At 39.6% G+C, this 27,986-nt stretch overlaps 1 protein-coding gene across 1 annotated transcript in view; it reads left to right on the top strand.

Annotated features, from left to right (window-relative positions):
- Positions 1–27,986, top strand: part of PREX2 (phosphatidylinositol-3,4,5-trisphosphate dependent Rac exchange factor 2) — a 538,104-nt gene that overhangs the window by 384,150 nt on the left and 125,968 nt on the right. Inside the window, exons 26-34 of the mRNA XM_073679425.1 lie at positions 2,187–2,360; positions 4,035–4,129; positions 7,631–7,713; positions 9,089–9,179; positions 10,620–10,748; positions 15,128–15,169; positions 20,745–20,962; positions 22,735–22,837; positions 26,032–26,175. Of these exons, the coding sequence (XP_073535526.1) occupies positions 2,187–2,360; positions 4,035–4,129; positions 7,631–7,713; positions 9,089–9,179; positions 10,620–10,748; positions 15,128–15,169; positions 20,745–20,962; positions 22,735–22,837; positions 26,032–26,175 (1,079 nt within the window). The remainder of the gene's footprint in view (positions 1–2,186; positions 2,361–4,034; positions 4,130–7,630; positions 7,714–9,088; positions 9,180–10,619; positions 10,749–15,127; positions 15,170–20,744; positions 20,963–22,734; positions 22,838–26,031; positions 26,176–27,986) is intronic.

Below are 27,986 nucleotides of genomic sequence, written 5' to 3'. Positions count from 1 at the left end.
GGAAAACAGGAAAATCCAGGTTCACAGCAGTCAGGGTGTGAAGTTTTGATTTAGCACATATTGTTCACAGCTTCAAGGACTGGCAAACACAAGCACATTTTGTATGTATAAGTTTAAAGGGCACCTCCCTACTAACATTCACTGAATAGAAAATTCTGGTGACATTTGATTTTTATACATAGTTTGTTTCAAAGGAAAGAAGAGTCGTGACATATTGCATAATTAACAAGCTCACAATAATATGTGACATATTTCATTGCAAGTCCTAAGGCTTGAATTGAGGCCATCCTGTCCACATATGCCTGCTAGGACACAGGGGAGCCAATCACAGACTTTCCCTTTGATTAAATCTCTTGGGCTCCGGTGCAGAGATTCCCCAGAGCAGATCTGTCATAAGTTCTCTAATAACTGATCTCAGACCTCAGCCATTGACATTGCAGAATGTAGTTACTTTATTCCTGGCTGATATATTTCTGTTTTCCCCTGAATGGCACAATCTATATAAATATTTAACATCCTAGACATTGCACACATCCAAAAATATATATAGATTTAAAAAAAAATAAAAAAATCATGGATAGCCAATATTTATTTACAGAAACATTGGAATATCATAGTAAATCATTACAATTTTAAGTGATGTATGTCTACAGTAAAGCCCATAATTCTGCTGTGAGGACATTAAAGGGGCTGCCTGGTCTTTTGATAAAAGTCTGCAGTCGCTCTATGTGACTGCAAACTTCTGAATTATCACAACGTGTGCGACACACACTGTCAGGATTCTCTGGTGTCGGTGGTGAGAGCGGGCAATCACATGAGCACAAGTATGCAATATGTATACATCCGCCCATATTCTGAGCTTACACGTGCGATCGTGCAAAAATCACTTGTATTGAGCGAGTATGTCTATTTGAAATGTGACCGGGAGTATGCATATTGCATACTCGTGGTCATGACCACTTGCTTTCACTGCAGACACCAGTGAATCCTAACAGTGCGAAGTCTGTATGCTGTGAGGATTCAGAAGTCTGCGTGACTGCAGACTTTAACCAAAGCCCGGAAACTCATTTAACTGCATTCACTGTCATTAAAATCTGTACCAGTTTCTTGAGCTTTCAACAAATCACGGATGAATCAACCTTTTTTTTTTTACGACTAGTGCAAAAAAGTGCCGTATTTTTCCAGACTGTTCTGGAATTTGTTCAGGGATGGTTGGCAACCCTGCACATATAAGAGGAAGTTTCTGTTCACAATGGGTGCTTTGTTGCAGATTCCATCAAAAATGTCAGACAAAAATGTGTCATTCTATACTATGTTGTCTGGTCAAATACTGGACAACATGACAAAAATGTGACAGACCCCAATATAGTAAGGAGGATTCACTAGGTTCTGATGGTGTCCAGTGTGTAAGGGGTCTGGCACTGGGATAAGTTGACAGAGGGGAAAAATGTAGTTAATCATGAACAGAGCCTAAAGCTACCCTGCCATATCAATTCTGTGCACCGCTCTCTCTTGTCTTCTGTTTCTCCATTGCATTGATAAATCAACCATTTTGGCCCGGAGTACCGAACACAGCTTTTTCATGTATGTAGCCTTTTAATTTTAAGGCCATGTTCACACATTCAGTATTTTACATTAGTATTTGTAAGCCCAAACCGGGAGTGGGTGAAAAATTCAGGAGTGGTGACGTGTTTCTATTATACTTTTCGTCTGATTGTTCCACTCCTGGTTTTGGCTTAGAAATACTGATGTAAAATACTGACCAAATACTGAACGTGTGAACATGGCCTAAGTGTTTCTAAGAAACAACTCGGTCCAGTACACAGCATCTGATGGAGCATGCAGCAATTTTATTTACATGGTTACAACTGTATTTTTATGTTGCTCTGCATGACCCAACTGAAATACAACAATACTGTGATACAGACTTGTGGGCATAAGACCTAAGAGTGAATAAATATTTCCATTTAGATGCTTTCGGGAAAGGTTTCCTTTTCCTTGAAATTTGGTTCTATTCCCGTTGCTGTCCGTTAAGGATAGACTGTATGTACAGTACGAAATGACAGAATGCTATGGTGAACGCAGACAGATTTGGGCACTGACAAAAAGTAAAATAAACTCATTCATTTAAAAAAAAACAAATGAAGCTTTCCGCAAGAAAATATATATTTTTGTCTTTACGGCAGGCTGTTATCTTCAATAACTTGCTCTCCCAAATGTGAGCGAAAAACAGAAAATGTAATACCACTGGATGGAGATGAGAAGGGTGAGAAGAACGGCAAGAAAGTCTGCTTTAATGTTGCAGGAGAGGAGCAGGAGGACTCGGGACATGATACCATCAGCAACAGAGACTCCTACAGGTAATTTCTCCTTCTATTGAGTTTAAAACTAATGCAAGGCATCTGGATGTGCTATGTACTTTATGCAAAAAATCTATTTAATATATTCATCCCTCTTCAGTTGTATGAATGAGCTTTTTTTTAAAAAAAAAAATTCTCTCCCACCACCATAGATTATAAACTATAAATCTTACAATTCGTATTACAAATGTTTTTCCTCACTGTTTTCTCCATTATGAAGTTCCCACATTGCGGCTCAGTGTTGTGTGAATGATTTAGGCCACATTCACACTTTCAATATTTGGTGAGTCTTTATCTCAGTTTTTGTAAACTAAAATCAGGAGTGGATGAAAAATACAGAAGTGGTGACGTGTTTCTATTATACTTTTCCTCTGATTGCTCCTCTCCTGGTTTTGATTTACAAATACTGATGTAAAATATTGATCAATACTGCTCTGATATTACATGGAGACAGTAATATCTGTGCCTGTACCATTTACCTGGAGAGACATGGAGACAGTAATATCTGTGCCTGTATCATTTACCTGGAGAGACATGGAGGCAGTAATATCTGTGCCTGTATCATTTACCTGGAGACACATGGAGGCAGTAATATCTGTGCCTGTATCATTTACCTGGAGAGACATGGAGACAGTAATATCTGTGCCTGTATCATTTACCTGGAGAGACATTGAGGCAGTAATATCTGTCTTTACCAAGAGAGACATGAGGGCAGTACTACCTATACTTAAATGATTTACATGGAAAACATGATGGCAGGGTTATTTGTTCTTATATCATTTACCTAGAGCGACATGGAGGCAGTGCTATCTGTTCTTATATCATTTACATAGAGAGACATGGAGGCAGTGCTATCTGTTCTTATATCATTTACCTAGAGAGACATGGAGGCAGTGCAATCTGAAACTAAACAATTTAAAGGTAAAATTAGGAAGTGGGTATTATTTTTGCCTATGTCTCTGCCAGGAAATGTCTCTTTATTGTTTATTGAAGAAGAGATTAGGATGCAGTAATATTTGCTCCTACATTATTTACTCGGAGAATCAAGGAGTTAGTGTGATCACCACATTACACTGAAACTTAAAGGTGTTGTCCACATACGGGAAAGTTGGATCCAAACTGTATAAAATACTCAAAATAACAAACTCAGCAATTACACACCCTCCATGGATCCAGCTCATCACTGCTGCTCTGGTCCTGGTGTTTTGGCTGGGCGGTGATGTCAACAGTGTGTGTCACCGCTGTAGCTAATCACTGTGTTCAGCAGCTATGCTGTGGTTGGCAGCATGCACCACTGAGCTCAGTGACTGGCTATAGCAGTGCAGCTCTCTGTTGACGTGACACCACCGCTTTAGACAAAACACCAGGACCAGATCAGCGGCGAGGAGCTGACGCTGAACTGAGGGACGGTGAGTACATGCTAAGTTTATTTTAAGCATTTTACACAGTATTGGGCCCACTTTTGTGAAAGTGGATAACCCCTTTAAGCACAGAAATATTCATAATACTGATAGTGTCACATGGGCAATTACTCTTCAGCAAGCGCGGCAATTTAAAGTGTTTCAACTTTTCTTTTCATTAAGAAAATATTCCACATTCCTGGTTTTAACATTAACATGCAATCGTTGAATTTAATAGACGTCATTTTAGATATGTTTTCCATTCATTTTATAGTGACTGCAACAGTAACAGAAACTCCATTGCATCGTTCACAAGTGTCTGCAGCAGCCAGTGTAGTTCTTACCTTCACAGCGATGACATGGATTCTGGTAAACTCACATTTTTTGGTTCTATAAATACAATGACTGATCATTTAGAAAATTCAAGAAGCTGTTTCTATGATATCATTTCTAGATAATCTTCAATTTCACAGATCTACAGATCTAGATTATTCTGGTGATATTTGAGTATTTAGCTTAATTTCCTGCTCAACAGTTGAAAAGAATTATGTAACAAAAAAAAAGATTGTAGTTTATACCTGTGTCACGGTGATTAGATTTGTATTTGTATAAAAGTAAATGAAGGAACATTTTATAAAGATTTGGACTGTGGCAAAATGATGGTAAAGAAGTGTTTTGATATTTTATGCTGTTTTTACAGCCAAATGTGAAAGTAGACTCAAAAATATTTAGATTTAAAACATTATCCCATTTGATAAAATTCAAATTGAATTGAAAGACCCAAGAAACAACATTTCTCATTTTAAGGCCTCGGTCACATTAGCGTATAGCATGAGCCGAGTGTCAGTGCACTGTGATCCGATCCTCTCAGGTTGCGAGAATAGGATCACAGGTGAAGAGAGGAAGGAGAGATTAATCTTTCCATCTCCTCCATTGCCTGTCTGGGCGTATATCAGACTGCACTCGGATGACATTTTTGTTTGACCTATCACGTTCTGGGTGGGGCTTTATATATTATCCCTTCACTGCGCTTCCTTGCTGGCTATACTTCAAGGTGGATTCGTGCTAAGGACTTCCAGCTCTTTAGCGAAGGGATTTACCCTGCTAGACTTGCACCACTTATATTCTTGCTGTATTTCTGTTTGTCTACCTTCCCAGCACCTTTTCCTTTTACCAATTTTAGGTTTCTGGGAGGTTATTCAAGTTTCATTTATTTTTTGATTCTCCTTACTATTTCTTTTCTCCCCTTTTATGAACGTGCTTTAAGTTTCTCACTCTGGATCTCTGTGTCCACCTGCACACCTTTCTCTCCGCATGTTGGCAGTGTGTTGCGGCCTTCCCTTTGGTTACAGAGGAGGCACGAGAAACCCCTCTACTGCCTTTTAGGGAGTCAGGTCCGAGGTAGTGTTTTTTAGTTGTGCGGCTAGGGATTGACTAGTCTGTACAGTACAGGGACCAGTTGGGTGTATGTGCGGTTTCTATCTATAGTAAGTCTTCCTTACTCCCTTTACCTGTGTGGGAGTGTGGTACATGCATAACAGTATTAATCTAAACAGACAAAATACAAAAAAATGTAACAATCCATGATTATTATAGATGGCAGTAAACATGATAAAATCATTTTCTTCGAGATCCATGAATATAATATAAACAGATGAATACCTTGAATGCAACAAACAATAATATAAAATGGACTCACTAATAAGGAACTGCGCCAAAAGGGGTGAAACACAAAGGAAGCAGAATTGCCAAAACATCCCAAATCAAAGAGAACCATTATAATACCCAGCACACATAATTAGTGGACCACTGCCCAGTACCCGTAACTTGTTTCGTGTATACCCGATGAAGCTATACGTGATAGGGGTACTGGGCAGTATGAATAATATGGTCCACTAATGATGGCTAGCAGTGGGTATTCTAATAGTTCTCTTTGATTTGAGGTGTTATACTTTCTTAATGCATACTATATTCTGCCATAGTGGGATTTACCACTCATGACACTGCATTTTCGTGATTTTTATAGGGTGTTTTTAATATATTTTTTCAGTAAGGTGTGTTATTTGGTTTTATGTACAGTGCTGGCCAAAAGTATTGGCACCCCTGCAATTCTGTCAGATAATACTCAGTTTCTTCCTGAAAATGATTGCAATCACAAATTCTTTGGTATTATTATCTTCATTTAATTTGCTTGCAAGGAAAAAACACAAAAGAGAATGAAGCAAAAATCAAATCATTGATCATTTCACACAAAACTCCAAAAATGGGCCAGACAAAAGTATTGGCACCCTCAGCCTAATACTTGGTTGCACAACCTTTAGCCAAAATAACTGCGAACAACCGCTTCCGGTAACCATCAATGAGTTTCTTACAATGCTCTGCTGGAATTGTAGACCATTCTTCTTTGGCAAACTGCTCCAGGTCCCTGATATTTGAAGGGTGCCTTCTCCAAACTGCCATTTTGAGATCTCTCCACAGGTGTTCTATGGGATTCAGGTCTGGACTCATTGCTGGCCACCTTAGAAGTCTCCAGTGCTTTCTCTCAAACCATTTTATAGTGCTTTTGGAAGTGTGTTTTGGGTCATTGTCCTGCTGGAAGACCCATGACCTCTGAGGGAGACCCAGCTTTCTCACACTGGGCCCTACATTATGCTGCAAAATTTGTTGGTAGTCTTCAGACTTCATAATGCCATGCACACAGTCAAGCAGTCCAGTGCCAGAGCCAGCAAAGCAACCCCAAAACATCAGGGAACCTCCGCCATGTTTGACTGTAGAGACCGTGTTCTTTTCTTTGAATGCCTCTTTTTTTTTCCTGTACACTCTATGTTGATGCTTTTTCCCAAAAAGCTCTACTTTTGTCTCATCTGACCAGAGAACATTCTTCCAAAATGTTTTAGGCTTTCTCAGGTAAGTTTTGGCAAACTCCAGCCTGGATTTTTTATGTCTCGGGGTAAGAAGTGGGGTCTTCCTGGGTATCGTACCATACAGTCCCTTTTCATTCAGACGTCGACGGATAGTACGGGTTGACACTGTTGTACCCTCGGACTGCAGGGCAGCTTGAACTTGTTTGGATGTTAGTCGAGGTTCTTTATCCACCATCCGCACAATCTTGCGTTTAAATCTCTCGTCAATTTTTCTTTTCCGTCCACATCTAGGGAGGTTAGCCACAGTGCCATGGGCTTTAAACTTCTTGATGACACTGCGCACGGAAGACACAGGAACATTCAGGTCTTTGGAGATGGACTTGTAGCCTTGAGATTGCTCATGCTTCCTCACAATTTGGTTTCTCAAGTCCTCAGACAGTTCTTTGGTCTTCTTTCTTTTCTCCATGCTCAATGTGGTACACACAAGGACACAGGACAGAGATTGAGTCAACTTTAATCCATGTTAACTGGCTGCAAGTGTGATTTAGTTATTGCCAACACCTGTTAGGTGCCACAGGTAAGTTACTGGTGCTGTTAATTACACGAATTAGAGAAGCATCACATGATTTTTCAAAGGGTGCCCATACTTTTGTCCACCCCCTTTTTTAGGTTTGGTGTGGAATTATATCCAATTTGGCTTTAGGACAAATCTTTTTGTGTTTTTTTCATTGAAGACAAATTAAATGAAGATAATAATACCAAATAATTTGTGATTGCAATCATTTTCAGGAAGAAAGTGAGTATTATCTGACAGAATTGCAGGGATGCCAATACTTTTGGCCAGCACTGTATCTATAAAAATTGATACATTGGTATATGGGTATTTTTTTTATTACTGTATGTCTTTAGTAGTCTTCATGAGACAATCCTTTTTATAAATAACAAAAAATATTTAATTTTTGTTGCTGTTTTTAGTGTTTTTACATCTAAAACTTTTCTACCACAGGAGATGAGATGCCCTTAAATGTACGGATTTCTCATGAGAAACAGGACAAATTACACAGCTGCCTAGAACATCTCTTCAGCCAGGTGAGTAATACAGACAGTAACAAACGTATTAATATGGTTATGTTTACATGTCATAGAAAACCAGGGATGAAGCCGCATCACCTGTATAAGAAACTGAATGGCACCTATATCTGGTTCTATTGTAGTTTTCGTTTTGTTTTTTTCATTGAATAAGCAGCTTTAGAGAATGTTCCTTAAACGGAGTTATGCAAGCTTATATAAGAGACCAAAAAAGCGAATAGGAAAAACTTGAAAAACCACAAGGCCCAGAAGATAAATGAAAGTGTCAGAATTTTGCTTCAATTTGCATCCAAAAAATTGTCTTTTTTGACTTGCAGCATAAAATTATTTTAGACAATTTCTGTGTCTTGTCTGACAAGTGGGCTTGACCTTGTTACAGAGGGATGTGGCTTAATAGAGAGGGTATTAGTCAAGACATGACATCAAAAAAGTACCAATACTTTATAACAAATTTCTCACACAAAGTAACCTTATTTATAGTTAATAAATGGATGTAGCTGTAGCAGAGCTAAGACTTCTGGGCTGTGTATAATGCCCACACACCTGATCGGCAGTTTGGTGTGTACACTGAGCACTGTCAGCAAGCTGCCAATCAGTTGTGGAAACGGGGTTACACAGATTAGCTGGACTGCCTGGCACATGAGAAGTAGTCCTGTAGTGATAATCTCCTGCTGATAAAATACTGATTGTATTGAAACTGCAACACACAGCCTAATAAGTAACACATCCCTGTAATCAGGGTATTTGTGCCCTATATTATGCTGCTCTCAGATTAAATAGCAAAACGTGCTGACAGATTCTCTTTAACACTGTCTATTCTAACTTTGCACTGTCTAGATAGCATTTCTAAATATATATTGTGACCGCGGCTCAAAAATATTATAGTGATAAAAAAAAAACAGAGATATTCTGTGAACCGACCCTATAATCTGGGAATGGCTGTCAAGACCTCCAGCAGAGAGTTGACTATAATCCAGCCAGAAAATGGTTGGGACACTGCAGGGAACTTGCAGTTTTACATGAAGGGTTTTCAAATGAAGTCATAAATCGAATACCTGGGGTCTTAAACCCTCCAGAGTAGGTCCTTCTGCTTGTCAGTACCGCTACACTCTGGACCATAGAGTGAGTCCTGAGCGGGAAACCTCCCTGTTTGACGTCCATATGCATAATGGGGAGAACCCTATATCTTTTGGGGGAGAGGTGATTGGGATCAGACCTGGTAATACCTTTGCAAGACAACTGGAACCAATGATGAAAATATGAATGAATAACAATATGCATTATAAACCATTAGCATTTCTACATTTTTCCAAATAAAGAAGATTATAATTTTCCAACCTTATTTGTTTACATTGAAATCCTTGTGTTCTACTAGGTGGAATCAATAACTAATCTTCTCAGAGGACCGGCTGTGGCCAGAGCATTTGAACAAACAAAATATTTCACACCTGGACGAAGTTTACAAGGTGCCGATACCCACAGTACATCATTTTCTCTCTTAGGAATTAGAAAAAAACATTTTTGAACGATTTCCAATTGAAGCCTCTTATTATTAATTATTATTATTATTATTATTATTATTATTATTATTATGTCCAGGCAACAATACATAAACTGTAAGGATGAATGGGATATACTGTATATGAAGCTACTTTATAAAGTTGTTAAATGTTTTCCACCGGGGCTTGGGAGCTTCCAGTTATGTCTTCTGCAGAATGGTGGGATTGGTCCAACCGTGTGTTACAGGATTGTCCATACATTTGTTTGACAGACTGAAGGAATTGTAGAAACAGATGCTATAGAGAAGGGGTAGGCAATTAATTTTCCCAAGGGGCCATTTGAGAGACTGTGATAGTTGTGCAGGGCCAAACGAATAGGCAGAAATTAATTCTGCTCAATATTAATATTTATATATTAATTATAGTCATTATTTTATATTAAAGGTGTTGTCCACTACTAGGACAACCTCTTCTTGAACTAAATGTTTGGCCCCGATAAAATAAAAAACCTATGTTCACCTCTTGTGCTGGTGCTGTTCACGCGGTGTTAGCACTCGCTCTCCCTGGGGCTCCCATGCTGTTATTTTATTGGGGCCAAACATTTAGTTCAAGAAGGGGTTGTCCTAGTAGTAGACAACCTCTTTAATATTAATTGTATCACATAATGTTGAGCAGAATTAAGTATGCTGACACCCCCATGTATGGTATGAACCCATACACAGCGCACCTATATACATGTGAGCCCACACAGCCCCTTATATACAGTATGAGTCCACACACAGCCCCTATATACAGTACAAGACCTGACACAGTACCCTACTTACAATATGAGCCCCTACATAAAATGTGAGCCCCTACATAGCCTTACCTACATATAGTATAAGCCCTCACTTAGCCCCCTATATACAGAATGAGACCTCACATAGCATTTCTTTATACAGTATGAGTCCTCACATAGCCCCCTAAATATATAGGCACACATCCCACACACATAAAAGAAAAACCAGCACATACTCACCTCGCTCCCGTTCACCCAGAGCTTTGCTGCGGTCTCCGGTGCACTAACTTACCACACAGCAGACACAATGTCATCGCGCCTGCTGTCTCAAGGGCACGCACTGATTGGTGGAAGAAGGAGCCAGTGGCTCTGTCCTCCACCTGTGTATTCACCGATATCTACATCCTGAGGATGCAGATCGCAGTGATATCGTAACGCAGAAGGAAGACAACCCTTTTCAGCCCTTCGGCTGTCTTGGTCCGCGGGCAGGACTGGAACAGCCAGAGGGCCGGATGTGGCCCACGGTCCGTACTTTACCAGGGTCTGCTATAGAGTGAAAATGATTAATGATTTCAGCTTAGAATTCTTATTTACAAGCAGATCACTGTTTTGTTTTTTACATTCCGTAGAATTTCAGCAGGAAATGGAACCTAAATTAAGCTGTCCAAAGCGGTTACGACTTCACATTAAACAGGACCCCTGGAATTTGCCCAGTAGTGTTCGCATTCTTGCACAGAACATTAGAAAGTTTGTAGAAGGTGAGTGGTCATTTGTGAATCTTTGCTAATTATTTGACTACAATGTAGTTTAAATCAAAATTTTCCCATTAAAGGAACATTGACACCATTTGGACAGTTTTTCTTTATGTGTTGACAGTTGTATTTTCGTATAATTTTCTTGTCTTCTGCAATGCTGTGTCCTCTATGCTTGTTAGAAATTAACCTAGCTTTCCTTTTGTCCAATCTCCTTATCTCTGAATTGACTTTTCCCATTTTATCTGTTTAATACATATCTGATGCATTGGAAAAAAAAAGTATTTAAGACCCTTTTTAACAGGCCAGTGATTGGCCGAATGACTGTTTATAGGATGGCATATTCCCGAACATTGCCAGTGTAAACATGGCACCAACCAGCTGATAAAAGAGAAAATGATCATTTTTTTGGCTTATCGCTTCTTTTATATGATCCAAAATCAATGTTGATTAGCAACGCATCCTTTTCTGTAAATAGAGAATGACCTGCCAAGAATGTGCAACTGTATGGGGGCAACTGATCGTAGTTGGCACATGCAGCATGTGAATAGAGCTAAACGAGTGCCAATGACATGCCAGTTTCGATATGGGCAATCTATTGCCCATTCAAAAGGACTTTTATGGTTCACACAGAGGAGTACATTGCCTGCAATGAACGATGATGTTCATATTTCTCAGCACTCGTTTATTAATATTTTACAAGTGGCAATGATTGGGAGGCTTTTGCACGAACAATCGATTGCATGATCATTTGTATCACACTCTTTATATTATTGTCTATAGTGGGTAAAGTGCTGTTGACAAACAACAATTTTTATGTCCACATAAAGTATGCAAACGATAAGATAACACATTTCTTTTCAGGGTTTGTTGCATCGCAGGGCTCTTTACACCATTAATGATCGGGCACAAACATTTGTTTAAGCCATCATCAAGGTCCATTTCTTTGTTTACTTATAAAGGACCTTTCACCAAATGTTTCATGTTGAACTGAGCACATCTAATGCAGAGTGGAATACAACAATGCAATGTTTTGTTTTGGACTTTTTGGTGGGGGTGTGTTTGTTTGTTTTTAATTTTACCTTCAATTATTTGGCACCCAAATATTACGGTAATTTTTTTTTAAGTCCAAGTGGGTATTACCAGAAAGATTTCACTGGGAGCGTGTACTTCTTACTCTTTCTGACGCTGACCAATCATAAGCAGGTAACCACACACTGGGAAACAAAGAACACACCCCCACAATAGCTTAGAACAGCCTCAGTGTTAGACATGTAATGACAAACAGTCTGCTCGCATCACTGCAGAGTGATTAAATGTGCTGGAGTTCAGCAGACCTGAGTGTGATTAACACCTTTCATTTCCAGCAGTCAGTGTACAGCAGAGTTGGCAGCTATACACTTGTGGCAATGCTAATGTGTATTTGGCCCTGCCAATAAAGCTCTTATGAGCTTAAAATTGAGAAGAGAGCTACTACAAGTGTTTGTAATGAGATTCGACTCTGCAGTATGACCCTTATCCCCACACTGGCTGGAGATGAAATATGAAAGCTTTTAGCTAATCACACTAAGATCTGCTGTGCTCCAGCACATGTCATCACTCTGCAGTGAGGAGAGCAGACTGTTTGTTAGTGATGGGTCATTCATGAACAAACTAAGATGGGAAACAAAGAAGCTGGCACCTCACTGAAAGCCCCTAAATACTCTTAATGGGTCTCACTGGGGGTAAAATTCCAGTGTTCGGGGGACAAAGCCCCAGTCATTCAAACAAAACCCCACCCACTGATCAATTTAATTGGCTGGCTGCAAGTGGGCATTGTTTCGGGCACGGGTGGGCGAGGTTTCAGCTGCATTAATGTCATCTTAAATATGTGTTCACCTTGAGTCAACACATATTTAATAGGGATCCATTTATGATCCAAAAGAGCCAGCTCTTTTTAGTGAGCGGAGCCAAATGAGCCAGATCACCAAAAAGAGCTGAACTGCCCATCACTACTCATTGTCTATACATCTCTCACACTGAGCCTGTTCTAACCTATCGTGAGGGCTTGTTTTGCTGCCTGCTTATGATTGGTCAGCATCAGAAAGAGGAAGAATACGCCCCCAGTGAAATCTCTCTGGTAATGCCCACTCAGACTTTAAAAAAATTAACTGTTTAGGTGCCGAATATTTTAATTGCTAATATCTCTGTAAAAAGAGACAAAATGTAAAAAAACAACAAAGAAAAGCGTTTTCTTCTGCTCTACAGACAATATGTCATTGTGGGTCCAGTTCAACATGAAAAATTTGGTGAAAGGTCCTCTTTAAAGGGGTAATGAATTTATGTACATAAATGAGACTTAAGATGGAGAGACCAAAGTAGAATAATTCTTGCCTCCATTTCTTTCACTCTGAAAACATGGGAGCAATTTTTCCAATTTCGATTTGACCTCAAAGACTGAGTATTACTAGGCATTTACACATTATTTATGTCCTTTAAAATGAATGGTAATTCAAAAGAATCTTTTAGAATCCATAAAGTTATGCATGTGCAGCATTCATGACAAGAATACCAAGTACTATAATGACCCATTATGTCAATGGGATAAAGTCCCACCATGTTTCGCTTTCAAACCTTGAGGGCTTTGTCATGGCTTATTCTGAAGGTTCATTGTTGTGAAATATAGAATATTTGCTTTATATGAAGAATGAGATTTCATTGCGGTCAGCTCGATGCAACCGTATAACACTGTAGAGTAATTCCAAGAAGAATGCAGTGTCAGCACTTACTGTAATGCATTTTGATAGAAAGGAAATGATTCTTTAGAAGATTTATGAGTATGTTTATTTTACCGAAATCCAAGAGAGATTAAAGCAACAGTTATCTACTTTCCACCGACTCTTTTAGCTGATTTCCCACAGCTCTAGATCTCCAATTGGAAAAAAATGCCCTGAACCATCAAAAAGTTGCTTTTGATTAGCCTTTCATTAAAAGATATCTCGCTGATCCTGGCATCTAAACTAGGTGAGATTTAACAAATGTACAAGAAGTTTATGGAGGTTACAGTCTTGAATTTTGATGAGAAACATAACTGATTGATAAATAATCATTCTTGTCTTAAATGTATTACACCAACGAGAATTGTAGAAAATATAGGATCTAAGGCTCCCTATATGGATAAGATGAATAAACAAACAGTGACTGTGAAGGGAGAAGCGCACAATAGGGTAAAACCCTAATATAGGGGACAGAAAAAACAATAGGTTTGCTCACCTTGGATGGTTGTGTGAAGACACAACCACTATACAGTTTTAGATAGCCAGCTGCCACTGCCCCGCGTCTGGGGGAAAGATCCGCCAGGGGGGGAATTACCAAAACAGAATAAAAACACGTTTAAAAAGTCTTTTGCTGCGATATTCATTAAAGGTTCTTTATTGTTCACTACACGTTTCAATACCATACTGGCATCTTTATAAAGTATAAAAAACCACAACAGGTTACACAGACTGATACATGGAGATATTTATAGACCAAAATGGGTGCCAAAAGGCCTAGAGTACCACCCATTGAGGGGTGGGTCGGGGTTCAAATTCAAAAGAAGGCCTGGAAGACAGGAAAAGGAGGAGGAGAAAAAAAACAAACAAAACAAACAAACAAAAAAAACACAATCTGCTCTGAGGGTATGGAGTTCAAAGTCAAAGGGCGGCCTGGAAGACAGAAAGAAAGAGGAAGAAGGAAAAAAGTGTGCAACGTACAAGAAATACTACTATAAAGAGTTGACAGGACAAATATGGAAACAGAGAGAGCGTGTATAACTATAAAAAATTAAGTATTGGAATTACCAGTAATGGAAAATTACTCAAACATGAATAAAGAATATGTGTAGGACAGGGGACATTTTTGGCGCCCATTTTGGTCTATAAATATCTCCATGTATCAGTCTGCGTAACCTGTTGTTTTTTTTTACATTTGGACAATAAAGAACCTTTTAATGAATATCGCAGCGAGAGACTTCTTTCCAGCAGCGCGGCCAATTTTTAAACATGTTTTTATTCTGTTTTGGTAATATATGGATCAGATAAAAGTCGACCAAAAGAGCAGATTTTTCCAATTTGGACAACCATTGTTTGTGCGTTTTATGCAGTGGCCGACATCAGATAGAAAATGAGATATGCCAGATTGCAAAATTTTGTCTAAAACTACTTACATTTGCCACTATCGGCCAAATCCAGCTGAATCATTTTCCACTTTACAGAAATTGAGTTTATTTTTTTTATATTGGCTTCCTGACTGCCCAGTGTTACCTCTTTTGTTGTTGGTGGGATCGTTCATACTAACAATCCCACGGTTGATTAATCTGATGCAAGGGCTTGCTCAACTTAATAACTGTCATTTATTCATTTTAGAGGTAGAGACACGGATACTATTGGCCCTCTTGGAATATACAGGTAAGAATAATGGCGGCTTTCATGATGTCATTGCCATCAGTAATTTCTAAGTACAATCGATGCATATTTACACTGACGAGCAAAAGGGTAACAATGTTTTAACCTTTTGATTTTCAGGCTCCAGATCTCACCATCCACTACTGCTTTGAACATGCGACTACCATCATTTTATAAACAATCATCTTGGCTATCACATATATAAATTTGATTTGCAACTATTTAGCATATGATTAGCTATGCAGATTCTTGTCATGTCACTGCATTGTTACTGTTTTGCTTCTAAAATTCTAAATTTTAATTTTTATTATTTTGTCAATATTTTGTAAATCCACCTTTGGCTTTCAACACTGCCTGAATCCTTCTGGGCATGCTCTCGGCCAGATTCAAACATGTCTTGACCAAAATCTGATCTCTGGTCTCTTCTATACGTTCCCAAAGTTGGTGCATACTGGTCGACTCACTTAGGTATATATACAGCTTTTTCTTCAACTCTACCCACAAGTGTTCGATTGGGTTGATGTCTGAGGACTGTTGGGGCCAATTCAGAACCACTACTTCATTGTCAATGAACCATTTCTTCGCCTATCTCGACGTATGCTTCGGATCGTCTTGCTGGAACACTGTCGTCTTTTTCATACCCATAGTACTCGAGTGTATGAAGTAACTCGTCTTGTAGGATACTGACACATACCTCAGCATTGAGACCACCATCGATCTTGGCAAAGTATCCAATGCCTTTGGCTGTGAAACAACCCCATGTCATCAGGCTTCCTCCACCGAACTTGACAGTTCCTTCAATTTCTCGATCCTCTAGCCACTTTTTCCCTTGTTTCTTCCAGACTCATTTGCATCCATCAGAGCCTAGTCCATTGACTTTCATCTCATTGCTCCAAATTACATGTTTCCAATCTTCTACTGTCCACTCTTTGTGCTTTTTTGCAAACTCGAGCTGACGTTTCTTATGATGATACTGAAGTCGAGGCTTCTTCACTTTTTTCCGAGCCACCATTCCACACATGTGTAATATGCAACACATGGTGCTTGCACAGACGTGTGTGATCTCACTATTACGAAGCATACGAGCCACCTTCTGACGCGCCAGAATTGATAGACTTTGTGATGAGCCAACTTGTTGACTCCGATATTTTGCCTGCATCTCCACCTCTTGGCTTTTTAATGATGGACAGACTTCATTTTGTATTCTTCCAACTGTCATGGCGCTCACATGATGCAGTTTGGCAATTTTCTTGGCCGAGAGACCGCTATCGATGAGCTGGATGATGTTGGTTCTCTTTTCCTGGGAAATCTTCTTCATGGCTGCTCCTTGATTTGGAACAGTGACCTTTCACTTGGGAATGAACCTAATTACACATTGAGCTATTAGGGAATGTGAGAACAGGTTGTAATTTGTATTATACAGGAAGAAAAAGATTGTTCCACCACCAGGAGCAAAACCGTAACAATGCAGTGACATGACAAGAATCTGCATAACTAATCATATGCTAAGTAGTTGTAAGTCAAATTTATGTATGAGATAACCAAGATGATTGTCTATAAAATGATGGTAGTCTTACGTTCAAAGCAGCAGTGGATGGTGAGATATGGAGCATGAAAGTCAAACGTTCACAACATTGTTACCCTTTTGCTCGTCAGTGTATATAAAAACCATTAAACAGTGTTACTGAAGTCTCCACATCTTTAGGTTTTTAAAGGATTTATATTGATATTTTAAATTGCTTTAAGCCACTGATGTCTATTCAAAGAAGCCTGAAAGTGTATCAAGCAATAAAGTAATGTGAAGATCAGAGAACTAATTAGAAGGAATGAATCCCATGAGGAAATGAGTAAGATGTAGATAGAAGAATGTAGAAATATGACTTTCATAGATTTTTAGATAGCTAGTATAATATATTGTAATTACCATGTCAGTGTTATTTACCAAAGTGATATATAAATATACATATACAGTACCGGTCAAAAGTTTGGACACACATGTTCATCCAATGGATTTCCTTTTTCTTATTGGGATGTGCACATTACAGATTCAGAATGAAAGCAGCAAAACCACAAAGGTATACATTTGGAAGAAAGGAGTAAAGAGAAGTTGTGAAACAAACTGGAATATGTGTTAAACCTTAGGTTCCTCAAAAGTACCCCCCTTTTCTCTGATAGCTTTACACCCTTTAACAATTCAAAAAAAGAAAATACACGTACAAAAGAACGGTTACACTTCCTAAAATGTAATAAAATACATTTTTTATAGGATTATACTTTTTAAGGTTGAAGGTAGACATAAGTATGAGTTCAAGACATACCCTAACATGTTGATCCAGAAGAAGGCAAAAATCACATGAGCTAAATTCTAATTGCCCCATTTTAGGGGAAAAAATCCTTCCCAAGTCCACATACGGCATTCAGACTATTCCTCTAGATCAACATCCCATAACAAAATCTAGTAGCCAGAACCAGTAATATTATGTTTTTCAAGAAAGACATCCAGGCCCTCTTTGAATCTTGTTAGTGAATCTCCATTACAGCATCATGTGGCAGAGAGATCCCTTATCTCACTGCTCTTACAGTAAATAATCACTGTCTCCGATAGACACAAAAACGAAGACAAGACAGATAAAAAACATTTAAAAATATACTCATTGCTCCAGAAGCCGTTTCCTAAGCCAAAAACTGGCACTATGATGCAACCCATATGAGCTTTACACCCCGAGGCATTCTCTCAAGCAGCAGCATCTGATCGTGACCTGGAATGGCTTTTAAACAGTGTTGAAGGAGTTCCCAGAGAACTTGGTAGCTGCTTTACCTTCACTTTGCATCAAACTCATCCCAAACCAAAAACCGAAAAAGAGGACTGAAAATAGCCTGGAGGGATGTTTATATAATATTTACCAAATGGGGAAACCCCATATAATATCCCTCACTATGGGCTATAAAATTTCAGGATTTCCTTACTATTATACAGGTGATGGAATTATTGCCTGTCCAGGTGATGCAATTATCACTTGTGCAATACTAAGGAAATCCTGAAAACATGACCTGTTGGTGGCTCTTGAGGACCAGAGTTGGGGAACACTGGTATAGAGTATAGTATCTGTAAAGGAGAGGGGCCCAGACACTCTTATTGCACAGGAGCCCCAATCTGTCAGTGTCCACTCCTACTTAGCAGTGTATGGAACTGTGTACCAACACTACCTCTGCAAAACATACCTGATGGTCGCAATTATTTTCTGAAGGAAGGTAATGCCAAAGATGAACCCTTGACGAGGCATATCTGTTTTTCTTTCCTCTTTGTTTTTATATCAGTTTTCATTAGTGGTTTTGCTGCCTTCAGTATGGATCTATAATGTGCACATTCCAATAACAACAAGTTAACTACTGCGAGAACAGATGTATCCAAACTTTTGAAAATTCCAGTTAAATGCATAAAAAATATTCTCCATTGGTAACAGACTGACGTGTTTCTGGCAAACAAAGTGCCCATAGTCATAGCCTAAACACATTGAATCATGGTAACATATTTAAAATCAACATTTGTCAAATCTTGTATGAATTCAATTTAATCCATTACAGACCAAAGTACATTAAGACTGAATTCAGACACTCAAGATGGCTCTATTCTCTATGTCTGAGCCAGAAGTTTCTTTTACAATGTAAGCCTATGGAGCCGCGTTCTGACACTCCAGAGACTTACATTGTAAAAGCCTCTTCCAGGTCATTCATTGTGACTCGGAGACATCACACATGTGAGTATATTAACACACTCACACTACACACCATACACATATACATACATTTAATGAAAAACAAATATTAATGGGAATTCTTCTTTAACTTCCACATACACAGCAGAATAAGAACAAGGAAAACTACTGCATGAACAGGTGTGTCCTAACTTTTGACTCACACTATATATGAATTGTGCTATACAGGGTGGGCCATTTATATGGATACACCTAAATTAAATGGGAATGGTTGGTGATATCAACTTCCTGTTTGTGGCACATTAGTATATGGGAGGGGGAAAGCTTTTCCAGATGGGTGGTGACCATGGCGGCCATTTTGAAGTCGGCCATTTTGGATCCAACTTTATTTTTTTCAATGGGAAGAGGGTCATGTGACACATCAAAAGTTTTCCCCCTCCCATATAGTAATGTGCCGCAAACAGGAAGTTGATATCACCAACCATTCCCATTTAATTTAGGTGTATCCATATAAATGGCCCACCCTGTATATTATATATATATATATATAGATGGCCAAAGCCACAGAGCTTCCGTAAAAACACAGAATTCTATTTGATGTGGTTGTCAATGACAATTATACATCCCACAAGAAACAGCCACACCCACTACCATAATAAATACATTTTAAATAAGGTGCATAGTGCAAAGTAAGCTAAATTTATACTGAAAATAGAATATGCATTTATAAAAAAAAAGAAGTTGATGCATACATAAGGTATGATGTACCCCTATTAAATACAAAGAGCCATTAGACCATATGTGCTCAAGTCATTATATTCTGAGACATTATAGGATTAGTTCTCATAAAGTGTAATATTTTAGACCATATTAAGGAGAAGGTGATATTTACCAGACTACTACCCTACTGCGGTGTATGCCTGATGTACGTTTCGCCTCTGCTTCCTTAAGGATATGCCCCTTGAGGAAGCAGAGTGACATTTCCTGTTCTTTTCAGCAGCCACATCAGCAATAGATCGAGTCTGACTCATTCATCTCTATAGTAGAGCTTTCTAGGCATGATCTGGTGTGGGCAAAGATCATTGTTAAAATTAATCTGTCAGCAGGTTTTTGCTATGTACAGTACTCTGAGAACAGCATGATGTAAGGGAAGAGACATTGATTCCAGCGAAGTATCACTTACTAAGCTTTATGTTGCTGTTTCAATAAAATCAGTGTTTTATCAACAGGAGATTATTACTATAGGACAAGCTGCCTTGTGCCTTTTGGTCCCCCATTGATTAGCAGCTCTCTGGTAGCTTTCTGTGTACACAGTACATTGACAATCAGTAGTGTGGGCGCGTTACATTATACAAGGCACAGAACTGCTAGATCTCCAGCAGAGAAAACTGTGATTGTAACAAAATGACAGTATGCAGACCAGCAAGTGACACATCACTGGAAGCAGGGACTCTGCCCCTACATCATACTGCTCCATTACTACATAGAAAAAACCTCCTAACAGATTCCTTTTATGAAAGGAGGAGATCAGCTGTGACATCACAGTTGTGAATGAGGGATCCCATTTGTCTATTGTATAAAAGGTGTTATTTGTCATTGTAATCCTGTCTTTGATGATAATGAGACTATTGAATATGAAGCATGAGTATTGTATTAATAGTCAATGTGAAAATTACAAGATTTCAGAACTCTTTTTAAAGTAGTTGGTAATATGGAAAGTTGCAAAAAAACATTTTTTTTTTATAAATTTTACATAAAAATATGATTTAAACAATAGATCATTTTCTGGTGACACATTCCCTTCAATGAAAGTTGTAGCTGCTGTGATTTATTACAGATTTTTCTTGTGTTTGTCTCTGCAGATAGTGAAGTACAGCTGAGGAGAGATATGGTATTCTGTCAGAGTATAGTGGCCACCATCTGTGCCTTCTCTGAACAGCTTATGGCTGCATTAAATCACATGTATGACAGCAACAGAGAATATGAAGTGGAAACACAAGAAGCCAGTAGAAGGTGGTTGGAGCAGATCGCTAATGCCGGTGTTCTTTTCCACTTCCAGTCTCTTCTCTCCCCAAATATGGTAATGGATATTACTTCCCTGTATCGTACTAATAACTGGATGCTGTTATTGAAGGGGATTTACAGGAATTAAATATTGATGGTCTTTCCAAAATGATAGTAAAGTCAACTCCAGGGACCATTGTTAGTCAGCAGAATTGAAGAGCCTCTTAAGGATAGGCCATTAAAATTTGATTGGTGGGGACATTTGAGCAGAATAAAGGAGGTGCACTTTCTCCATTGTTTGCACACGTCTATATGGGCTGTGAGCCTGGTATTGTTGCTTAAACTTTTTAAAGTAAAATTAACACAGCTACAGCACCAGGCACAACTGTATGTGTGGTGCTGTACCTGTGTAAATAAAACGGTCAGTACCTCAATAATCAAATATGTATGGTCCTCAATATTTTGAGATGCTTTTCCCATCTTGCACTCGACCATCTTATTTGCTCAAATACGAGCACCATTCATATGGAGAACACAAGTTCCCCATTCTTATGATTGGTACGAGGTGCAGCGGTGGGATCCTGAACAATCAGTCAAGTATCAAGTATTGGGTTCTACCATCTCAAGTACCAAAATCCCCTTTAAGTCAATTAGAAATATGTATTGGAAAGGTTTGCTGTACAAACTGAGACCCTTATCGGTATTCCTAACTCAGTAAATGAAGGCTTATCACTACGATATGCAATCAATTAAAGGTTCTTTCTATTTTCAGAAAAACCCCTGGGTTTAAAAAAAAACAAAAAACTGCTTTACTCACACTCCTCGGGTCCAGGACTGAGTCTGTGACGCTCTTCCTGATGTCTGTTATTGCCCATGAGCTGCATGATCCGGTGATCAGCCAGGATTTGTCTTCGTACAGTTACCAAGTGCTAATGGGTGCATGGAGGATGTGGAGACCGATGAGAAAGAGGACCAGATTCTGAGGAAAAGAGGGAACAGGGAAGAGTTAGATTAGTGAAGTGAGGTGATAGGCCTCTCTTAAAAATGTGGGGTCTAGGTATCAGTCGGATTGTCTGGGATAGTGCATTCCAGAAAATTGGGGCAGGACGAGAGAAGTCTGGGAGACAGGAGTGGGGAGTTCAGATTATGGAGGACGTTAGTCTTAGGTCCGTTGCAGAATGTAGAGCACGGGTAGGATGATAGAGATGAAGGAGGAGATATAGAGTGGTGCAGAACGGTGGAGAGCTTTGTGGGTGAGAGAGATAAGTTTGTATTGTATTCCCTAGCGAATGGGCAACCTTTTAATCACAGCAAAAGTGGAGGTCACCATCATTTGCAAAGGTGGAGTACCCCTTTAACAATTTTCAAGCTAAGGGTTATGTTACTGTTTTTCTACTTTAGGGAATATTTTTTACCTTAATATAATATATGATAATAGATTTTTTTTTTGTTTTGCTTCTTTTTCTTTTAACTGAAATGAAATCTTTTGTTGGTTGGATTTGTCAGATGTTCTTCATAATGTGAATGTTTCAACAAACAGTTTGGAAAAAAATGAGAGATTGAGTGAAGAGCAAATGACTGCTGCACTCGATAAGCACATGTACCAAGTGATACCTAATGGGAGTATTCATCTTGTATTTCATTGTTCTGGTGGCCTCCACTGTGCATATTATGAAATGCCCTATAATGTAATACGGTTCTTCTAGTCTTCACTTCCACATAGCCATTTATTATGCTTATTGTACTTGTGTAATTTGATTTATATTAATTCTTTATATGCATTGCTGTGGGTACCTATTATACAGTCGTGTTTCATCTCCTGCTTCGGACTTGTCTTTTCTCCTACAGACAGATGAGCAAGCCATGTTGGAGGACTCACTTGTTGCTCTGTTCGATTTAGAGAAGGTCATGTTTTACTTTAGACAAGCAGAAAATGGGCCGCAAATTGCAAGTATGTATTAAGATGAAAAATCAGTAATAGGGTATGTGCACATGTTAAAGGGAATCTGTCAGTAGGATGAACCCTCCTAAGCCTTCTATATGGGCATGTGGGCCATAGGAAGCTGAATAAATTGATACCTTGATATCTGCGATCCGATGTCTTATTCCAGAGAAATCCATGTTTTTCTTATATTTACATGAACTGCTCCAGGCTATGTGCCGGACACTGATCTGCATGAGAATCTGCCTCCAGGGATTATTTTACATGAAGGGGGAGTTTCCAGTGTGAGACTAGTAACTAACATGGAACAGTAGAACTGAACTTTGTCTCCTTACAAACACATTTTTGCAGCTCTCTGAGCTTTGCTGTATTGCAACCATATTGCAGCCCTGTCTGCCTGTGAGCTGGAGGCTGAAGCTGAGAGGAACCTGCAGATGTGTCAGGTATAATCACACACAGCTCTGCAGTGAGATCAGGAGAGCAGAGAGCGGCCATCACACATCACACTGGTAACTCCCCCATCATATATAATAATCTATGGAGGCAGTTATCTTCCAGGCAGTGTCCTCCCCAGAGCCTGGAGGAGGTCATTTACATGAGAAAAACATGGATTTCTACAGAATAAGATACAGGAACGCAGATATTAAGGTGTCATTTTATTCAGTTTCCTATGACCTATATGCTCATACAGACGACTTAAGAGGTTTGATCCTACTAACAGAATTCCTTTAAGTATCTGCTGTGATTTTGTTGCTTTTTTTCCCCACGCAGTTTTGCCATGAAAATTGAAGGATTTCCTAGTACCAGCAAAGTTGATGAGATTCCTGAAATCTAACGCACATATTGTTTATATTTTTCTTGCAGATTTGGTGAGGTTTCAATCTGCGGCATATCCATTCTTTCAACTTTTTTGCAGCGTTTTTCACCTATTCTACTGAATGGAGAAAAAACGCATAAAAAATGCATGTAAAAAAAACTCATCACAGATACAGCAAAAACGCTGCACTAACGTGCATATTTTATGCTGTTTTTTTCCTGACAGCACTTCAGTATTTGCAGCTGAAATGTTTGCAGCAAATACTTAATGTGTGCACATACCCATATATCTGAATATATGAAACTTCTCACCATGCAGATTCTCTTACTTTGTCTGCAGCGTCTCTGTAAATGTTCTAAAAACTCCTGAATAACAAAAAAAACTTTTACTATTAAAAAGTAGAGATATATAGCAAGGGAAAGACATATAGAAAGGGCAGAGGGGAGTGCAGCTGCAGAACTTTTCCCTGGTATATGAGGCTGTATGCTATGAGAGAAGAGATGGGGAAAAGTTCTGATTAGCTCAAAATGCGCAACTTGGTTCATACATCACACCAGGAGCCTCCATCAATCATGGAGAGAGAAATTAGATTTTTCAAGGAAAATAAATACAGGTTATTGCAATTTTTATACACTTCCTTATAAAACTAACAAAAAGTCAGTGGGACCTTCCCATCAACTGTTACTGCAATCAGAATGATTATTTCTGTGAAATAAATACATAGCTACAAAAATAGACCATACACAGGGCTAAGGGGATTTTTCACCTTTAGGTTTTTGTCTGTCACCGTAGCAACTCACATGCCTCCTCAGCGCCTCCCTACTCACCTTGCAGTTTCTCCTCGTGGCACGCAGTCTGGCTCAGTTTGTTTCCTTCTGCACTCCTCAGCACTGGTGCACCTGCATGTGGTATCCATCGACCCTTAGGGGTGTGGCCGGTCTCTGGAGGAATTTAACCCTGCTGTGTCTTGCAGAGATCAGGTTCCACAGGCCTATCCCGTGTTAGCAGAGCCTTTATTAGGCAGCTCCTTTCTCCACTCTTCGCTAGAACGTTGGTTCCTACCCTGTTAGTCCATGTTTATGCTGGCCTCAGTATTGCGTTTTGTTTACCAACCCGGCTAGTATTCCCATCCTGCGTGACCTCTAAGCTCCTGACCTTGGCCAAGTTTACTGATGCTGTGCTGCCTGCCCTGACCTCGGACTGTGTGACTATGCCTCTGTTTTGCCCCTCTGTACCTCTGGTCAGGTGCTGCAGACCCAGGGACTGCCCTGGAGTGGTACCTGGTGACTACCGGCAGCCCAGCCTATCCTCTCCATCAGAAGCTCTAGTGAACACTCGGTAGTCACTTAGTTATGCCCCTCCTAGGTAAGTCCGGCCCATGGCGCAGTGGGTCCACACCCACCATCGTTACATTGGCCTCTATTGGCTAGGATTGAGTTAAAAGTTGTATTCTTCCTCCCTGGGTCTAACACTGGCTCTCTGCTGATTCTCTATGATCTGTGTTCTGTCTGTTGCAATCACCAAGCTCAGCAACTCTTGCCACCTACATTGACAGAGCCACTGAGCTCATTGATTGGCTGCAGTGGTTAAGTGTGCTGTAGTTATGAGGTCATTGCTGCAGCCAGTACCCAGAAACCAGTGCAACAACCCAGACCCAGCAAGGCAGGGTGAGTACCCTCAGATTTTGTTACTTTAACATAGCTCTGGTTATTACCGGCCAGAAACCTACAAATGGAAAATCCCTTTAATTTGTAACCATATTCTGTAACTTTAGAAGCACATAACTATGCCTAAGAGCTGTAGATACAAAACAGTAGGATATTTCCAGATATTTATGATTGTTTACCAATCCCCTTGGATGTATATATATATTTGACACTGGAAATAGAGAATAAAAGATTGCAAAAATCCTTATATCCTTTAAACTTCAAAATGTGCGGAGGTAACAGAAAATCGATAAGATGCCATAATAGAGAGGGTGTAAAAAGTGCCTACTGGGTGACATGAAAGACTTATATTCCCATTGGCTAATCAACATGGAGGCACTAATGCTCCAAATTCTCTATTCCGGTACTGGCACAAGACGTGACCATTACTGTGCTTATCACCGTCTTTGATTGCAAATACTGAATATAACAGTCCATAAGTAAAGGTTACAGAACAGAATTTCATTTAAGCAATAGAGCTTATTGAAGTTCCATGCATTTATTGTATCCACTCTCTTGCTATGATACAGACGTCTCTACAAGAGCTCCTCTGATAGGACATTCATTTGGTGCTGCAGAATCAATTCGGACTTCAGTGTGACTGGACTATCAAGGCGATAAAACTATCACACTGTGCTTTTGTATGGGAAACTACTAACACGTTTCACTTGTATTCTCAGACGTTCCTATTACCTATCAGGCAGAAGGAAGCCGACAAGCTCTGAAAATTTACTTCTACCTAGACATTTATCATTTTGAGCATCTTCCACAAAGGCTGAAGAACGGAGGAGGATTTAAAATTCATCCTGTCCTATTTTCCCAAGGTGAACACTTTTTGTTTTATATTTTCTTGCCACAAAAAAAAAATAGGTGCTTGTTTTCTGGAAATTGGATTATCATTTCCTGAGTTTACTTGTAACTATGAAATAACAAACTACATTATAAGGTAAGCAATAGTGATGAGCGAGCACTAAAATGCTTGGGTGCTTGAAGCTCGGGCCGAGCACATCATGATACTCAGGTGCTCGACCCGAGCAACGAGCCCAATGTAAGTCTATGGGAAACTCCAGCATTTTTCTGGTGGTCATCCCCGGCGGTCTGCAGAAGGTCAAAAATTGCCCAAATCGATGGGAACAGTGCACAATGAAACATGGCAGGCAGGCAGAATATGTAGGCAGACAGGCAGGCAGGGTATATAGGAGGGTGCATGAAAAACATAGCAGGGCACTCGGAAAACACTAGTGCCCTCCGGTTTTCATGCACCCGTCTCTTTAAAAAAGGCGGCAATTCATCAGCGGCATACAGTTATAACATCGGTACCCGACAATTTAGAACAGAAAGAATTAGAGCATCACACATATATTACATAGATAGAAACATGTCAGTCACCTATATAATAAGTACAGTGACAGTGTTGGTTACTGTACTTGTCATTTAGTGTTAAAATAAACGATTTATTAAAAAAAAAATTGGCGTGGGGTTCCCCGTAATTTTAGTCTCTAGCGGAGGTTAAGCAGACAGCTGGGGCAGATGTTTGAAGCCTGGGAAGGGGTAATACCCACGGAGCTTCCCAGGCTACTAATATCAGCCCCCAGCTGAATACCTAGCCTTTACTAGCTATTAAAATGGGGGACCCAAAAAAAAATGACGTGGGGTCCCCCTATTTTAATAGCTAGCAAAATTACGGGGGATCCCACGCCAATTTTTTTTTCAAATAAATCCTTTACACTAAATGACAAGTACAGTAACCAACACTGTCACTGTACTTATTATATATGTGACTGACATGTTTCTATCTATCTAATCTATGTTTGATGCTCTATTCTTTCTGTTCTAAATTGTCGGGTACCGGTGTATGCCACTGCTGAATTGCCGGCTTTTCATGTTTCACTGTGAGCACTGTTCCCATCGATTTGGGCAATCACTGTAATGCCACAACTACCATGGCTGCGGTGTTACAGTGAGTGGCAGGCAATCCCTGCATGTTGATTGGCGCTCTAAATAGCGCCAAACATGCAGGACGGGGACCCGAGCATCCGCCTGAGCATCGCGCAAGTACTCGGCGAGCTCCGAGTATCTCGAGTACTGAGATGCTTGGGCGAGTACCGAGCAGTGGCGAGCATGCTCACTCATCACAAGTAAGCAATTAACTCCGTTTAAAAACACAAACATTTTTTGCATTGACAAAGAAAGACCCCTTCAAATTATAGAAAGGTTCGCCAAACCCACCAATTCCAAAAGGACCAGCTGACAATCCTTGATAGATGATGTCAGGGGAAGAAAACATCAGTGATGTTGTATGTTGATGGCGACTTCCTTTAGTTTCCAGGGAAGACAAGCTGCCTCCAGAGGTATCAGGCAGTGACTTAGGGAATCCATACACATTAGATCAAAGTTGTATGAAATGGTGCCTTTCGATCATAATGAATGATCGTTGGCTGGTGCGATGAGACAAATGTTCTTTTGTTTGGAGCAGCGACTGTTATGATCTGCAACAAGTACTAAGGAAAGATGGGGGAAAGCTGTCCCTACAGTAAGACTAAGCTGAATCCCTACGATGTAGCGGGCTGCCTGTTCCTAGCGAACAGACCCGCCTTTGTCGTAGGCTAGTCTGAACGAAGACCTATAGCATAAG

The sequence above is a fragment of the Phyllobates terribilis genome, unplaced genomic scaffold (assembly GCF_046119375.1).
Source record: "Phyllobates terribilis strain yellow unplaced genomic scaffold, ASM4611937v1 Scaffold_4__5_contigs__length_816908805, whole genome shotgun sequence".
Classification (NCBI taxonomy): Eukaryota; Metazoa; Chordata; class Amphibia; order Anura; family Dendrobatidae; genus Phyllobates; species Phyllobates terribilis.
Note: the sequence above shows the minus strand (reverse complement) of the source record. Positions and strands in the feature narration are given on the sequence as shown.